Here is a 5,692-nt window from a genome sequence, read left to right as displayed (position 1 = left end):
TTCTTAAAACTCAAGCATTGTGTACATAATTTTTGAAGACTAAAGGAATGAAAGCAATAACCAAAACCAAATCTCCGACTAAAGTATTAACGATCAAGTACAAATGAACGAAACGAATCTATAAAGAAAAATAATCCAACACTTTATTTTTCCGTTTTTCTTTTTCGTTTTTCTTTTTCATCAAAGTGGATCTCCGGTAAAACTAATACATTTAAGAACAAACCAATGAGGAACCTGGAAGGCCAAACAAAAAATGTGTGACTACTAAAACAGTTAAAAAATAAAGAGACACACAAAAATCCAAATGTTGACGCTTTCACTAGTTAACCTCGACTGACAAGAGAACAAATAAACTCCATTCGCACACTCCATAGTTGATTACAAAATAGAGCAGCCCTTTTGACCTTTTCCTTTTTTTCTTAGAACTTGGAGGTGCCTGTTAGAATATTGCACAAACAAAGCATCAAAGTCAACCGTATTTGGTCATTTGACTTTTTAGGGATCAGATTATATTTTCATCACTTCCCTTTTATGGAGGTATCACAAGGGTCAACAAAACAGCCAAAGCAACGGTTTCAGACTGCACAAGTACTGCAGTATTTCTTTTTATGTAGATGGGGGTTCCAAAAGCAATATTGGAGCCAACCCATTTAGGAATTAGCTGTTAGTCTTTCTTTGTATATAACACTTATGAAAAATGTATCCAACAACCAATTCAATTGTATTAAACTCTCTTTAAAATTCAATACAAGATCAGTAGCTTACATTTATCAAATTATCATGGTATCAGAGTGAGTGTAGATCCAAGGATCATTACACATTTTTTTCGCTTTTAATCATCTACCAAGTGAATGGCCACCATGTCTAACGACGGCAGCCAGTCACCACCATCAACTCAGTCACACCAAACTAACCAGATTAGTAATCTAACAAGCTAAATTGCTGACTTGTTAAGAAACAACATGAATCTGCAACAACCTAAAATTTTCGACACCTTGAAAATCGGTTTGAGCTTAAATAGCTCAAACTGTGCCTTATGGTCAAGAATGATGAAGGTAACCATTGGAGGAAAGTCCAAGGCACTCCTGAATCATTTAACCACAAACCCACCCGATATTAGCAAAGAAAAATACTATCAGTGGGAACATGAAGACTTAACTGTCTTCTCATGGCTCATACGGAATATTGAGCCCAACCTTGCTATTAATCTCACCTCCTTTTCAACTACAAAGCTGCCATGGGAAGCATTAATCACCATTTACAGCAGTGGGGTCGATAAGCTTCAAACTTATGACCTCTATGTCAAGGCAACTGAGATAAAGCAAGGAAAAATGCACCTCGAAGAGCTATGGATCCGGATGCAGGGCATTTGGGGAGAACTCGAAACCAGAGATCCTAACCCCATGGAAAACGCCTCTAACATCCTCAGGTATAACAAAATTCGAGCTGAGCATAAGCTTTTTCAATTTCTAAATGCTTTAGATCAAAAACACGATACTATAAAAAGAGAATTACTCCGTTTAAATCCGTTACCAACGGCGGAGGAGGCTTATGCAGCCGTTCGAAAAGTGGTAGCACACCGATTTAGGGTTATCACCGAATAGCTCCTCAACCAATCATGATCTTGCAACCGGGTTGGCTACAAGTGATGGAAAAAAGCATTCTGCTCAACTAACCCAGAATAATCGAAACAAATATCCCCCAAGAGTGGACAAATCAAAGTTCACTTGTACAAAATGTGGTAAATCAAGACATACAAGAGAGCAATGCTTTGAAATAAAAGAGTACCCTGAATGGTGGACCAAGCCAGGAAAGGCAGCAACAATGGAGGAGGTCGTCGAACCTACCACCGTAGCTACCACCACTGACCTTGGCTTTGGAGGCATCATCACAGACAAAGGTACAATTTCTTTACCAAACTCATTATATTCTTCAAATAAACATAGAAAAAGGGATGGTAATTACTCCGACAACACCACCACCATCGCCATCAATCACGATGGCACATTTACAGAGAAAGAGAAAGAGATACAGTCTCTCTCTACCAAATTAGAGATCGGTGGTAGTGTGACAGAGAAAGAGAGAGAGATACTTTCTCTTTCTACCTCTCTTTACTCACGAGATGAACAAAGTGACTGCACAAAAGGGAACGATCGGTTTAACCCTAATGGGAGTATGAGGTGTACAAAGGGGAATGGGCTATTTAACACTAATGGGACTTGGGCCGAATTATTTAAAAAGGGCCCAACGAATTTAAACCCAACTTTTAATGTCCCACAGTCCATTAAGCCTATGGACAAGCCCACAACTGAATCTGTTAAAGTTAATATTGGGCCTGATCAGTGTGGCAAGCCCACATCTACCAAATCCAAATATTTTAAAACTAAAATTAAAAGTGTTAGATGTAGACCTATTCCGATTTAAACCCAAATCCGGTATTCCGTGTCAAAATACATATTCCATTCTCGCAAAAATACAAAATGATTTTGAAAACACTGCAAAGGCTAACGTTATGTCAAACAATTTTAAAAACACCTCCTGGATATTTGATTGTGGTGCGACAGACACTATGACGTTTGATGAAACAGATATTATTGTTAAAACTAAACCTAGGAAAAATAAAGTACAAACGGCTAACGGTGAAATTGTCCAAGTTAAAAGTGGCGGTACGATTGAAATCTCACCAACTATTAAATTACCGAATTGTCTATATATTCCAGCTTTATCTCATAAGCTGTTATCGGTAAGTCATGTTACAAAAGAGTTAAACTGTAAAGTCCTGATGTATCCGACTTTCTGCATCTTGCAGGACATTCAGACAAGACTGTTGATTGGACGTGGCACTGAAAAGGGGGGATTGTACTATGTTGACGAGGTTTCTCAACAAGGCACCGTGTCACTTGCTCACGGAACACCTACGAGGGAAGCCTGGTTAAGGCATAGGAGATTAGGTCATCCGTCAGCCGAATATTTACATGCTTTATTTCCTAGTTTGTTTCTATCAAATGTTATTTTAACTTGTGAAACTTGTATTTTGGCTAAAAGCCACCGTAGTACTTTTAAACCTAGTAATACTAGGAAAGATGTTCCTTTTGCCTTAATTCATTATAATGTGTAGGGACCAGCTCCGGTGGCTGGGGGAAAGAATCTGCGGTATTTTGTCTTATTTATCGATGACCATACAAGAATGACGTGGATTTATTTCTTAACACTCAAATCGGAATTTTTTGATAAATTTTCTCACTTTTATAAAATGGTACAAACTCAATTTAATAAAAATATACCAGTTTTACAATATGATAATGGGGTGAATTTCTCAATACCTCCATAAAACGTTTTTGCGAACAAAATGGAATTATTCACCAAACATCTTGCGCTCATACTCCCAAACAAAACGGAGTAGCTGTGACAACCCTCACTTTTTGACTTCTAAATTTACTGAATTAACCCTAGGGTTTTCTGCCTAACTATATGTATTAATTATTTAAGGGTTGTTATATACAATTAAACATTGACCGAATAGAAAATTTTAGTCAACAACATACTCTTAAATAAATTATATAATATTAATTTATATAATTTGACATAATTTAATTTATCTAAGTATATAAACTTTATATTACTTTTAATATAATAAATACAATTAAAAAAAATGTAATAACATTTGTAAACCTAATAAAAACCATAAGTAATAATCATAATTAAATTAAAATCATAATTTTTAATTAACATATATACAATACCGAAATAAATCATAATTATGTATTAAAAATGTAAAATACCAAAATTATTTGATATTTAACACAAAAATTCGTATTTATTAATTAAAAAAATATAAATAAATTGAAAAATGTTTTTTTGAAATATAATAAATCATTTTCTTGATTTTAAAAAAAATAAAAAAATAAAAAAATAAAAAATAAATAAATTACTTTTTATTTTAAAATTATAATGGACTACTACTTTTATTATTTAATTTTGTAGATGACTCATGACCTAACATTTAATATTTTTAATTATTAAAATCTCATTAAGAATTAAAATATTTTTTCTTTTAATTATTTTTATTCTTTTTACCTAATTTTTTTCAAGTATAAATACCCCTCATTTCTCATTCAAACTCACACCAAAATTTCTCTCATTCTCTCTTTGAAGAATTACTACTAAGTAAGTATTCTTTTCTTTCTTTTTTACTTTTTACTATTTACTTCAGTAAATTTTTTTTACCGAAACATGTAAATAATGTTATAATTATAGGTAATTGAAATAAAAATAAATATCATGTTATAATTATTCTACAATTAACATTAAGTATGAAAACATATTATAAACTTATTCGTAATCGGATTTATAATTATTAAGTAATTAAAATGAATTATTGAATATATATGTGTATGTACGACATAAATAAGGAATAATTAGAGAAAAATTAAATAAAATAATTTTAAAGTTTTCCTAACCTTATTATGATATTATTCTGATCAAAAAATAATTTTTATAATTTTTATATGTATTTAAATCGAATTTATAATTTATTTGTTATTATAATTCACGCGAAACATAATAAAATTGAATAAATCGATTTTAATTATTAAAAATTGTCACTAACATATTATATTACTTATAAAATACCTAATTACATTCTAAAATATTTCTAAAGAGTTGTATGAATTTTTAGAACATTATTTATAATTATTTACAAATTATAAGTTTAATAAACACAAATTTAATATATGTAATACATATATAGTTATAAAACTATCAATAGTTATAAAATACTAATAGTAACTATATATATAATTAACTTAGTTATATAATAAAGTTTATACACCTATAATATGTGAAGGTTATAATCAAGATAACGTGCACTATATATGAACCTCACCGCTACATATGGCCTAGGGTGGTCCTTGTTGCCTTCTGGGAATCGCTTGTGGATTTCGAATGCCATGACATAGATTCTGGTCAAGAATCCTGGGCGCCCGGTAACAAATGATCATTCAAGTGACTTGTATGATATTAACGAGATTTAAGATAGTCTTACAACATCTTGTTAAATATTATAACCCGAACTTTCTATAATTGAAAAGTTACTAAAAGTAGGAACTTTCCATAGATAGTAACCTTTCCGAAAATGGAATTTCTTTTAGAAAACCATTATCATTAGTATAGTTACTATACTTATATCTATTAGACAACATCTGATCGTACATTCTATCTCTAGGTTGAGATTTCCCCTCTACTTCAATTACAGCTACTTCCTAGTAAAATCTTTGTTGTACTATTTTAAGGTCAGTTTCATTTGCTCCCTTTTTATCTATATTTTTGGGCTGAGAATACATGTACTATTTTTATAACTGATAGACACAAGTACGAACTATTATGCGACCAACATGAGTACTTTTATTGTGTTCATTTGAAACATGCAAAACCCTGCTTTGTAATATCATTAATTGCTAGATAATGAAGAGGCAAACAGAGTTATTATAAATAGCGCTATTGGGAGTAACGTCCCGCACTATTGACCTCAGGTCAATTGGTGGTATAATAATGATCTCGACAATTACATATGTATTGTTACGGGGTAAAATCATTTAGTTTTGATATTATACTCTCATGGCATACTTTTGATATACGTGATATATCGTCTTTTATTAAATCTTGTGATCTATTACTGAAATCATTATTTTTG

The 5,692-nt window shown here is 31.7% G+C and overlaps 1 protein-coding gene across 1 annotated transcript; it reads left to right on the top strand.

Moving 5' to 3' along the window:
- The first annotated feature begins 962 nt into the window (after positions 1 to 962).
- LOC139859479 (uncharacterized) lies at positions 963 to 1,604 on the top strand. The gene has a single exon (XM_071848267.1). The coding sequence runs from the start codon at positions 963 to 965 to the stop codon at positions 1,602 to 1,604; it is 642 nt and encodes a 213-aa protein (XP_071704368.1).
- The last annotated feature ends 4,088 nt before the right edge of the window (positions 1,605 to 5,692 follow it).

This window comes from Rutidosis leptorrhynchoides, chromosome 7 (assembly GCF_046630445.1).
Source record: "Rutidosis leptorrhynchoides isolate AG116_Rl617_1_P2 chromosome 7, CSIRO_AGI_Rlap_v1, whole genome shotgun sequence".
Taxonomy (NCBI): domain Eukaryota; kingdom Viridiplantae; phylum Streptophyta; class Magnoliopsida; order Asterales; family Asteraceae; genus Rutidosis; species Rutidosis leptorrhynchoides.
This window is presented reverse-complemented; position numbering and strand designations above follow the sequence as displayed.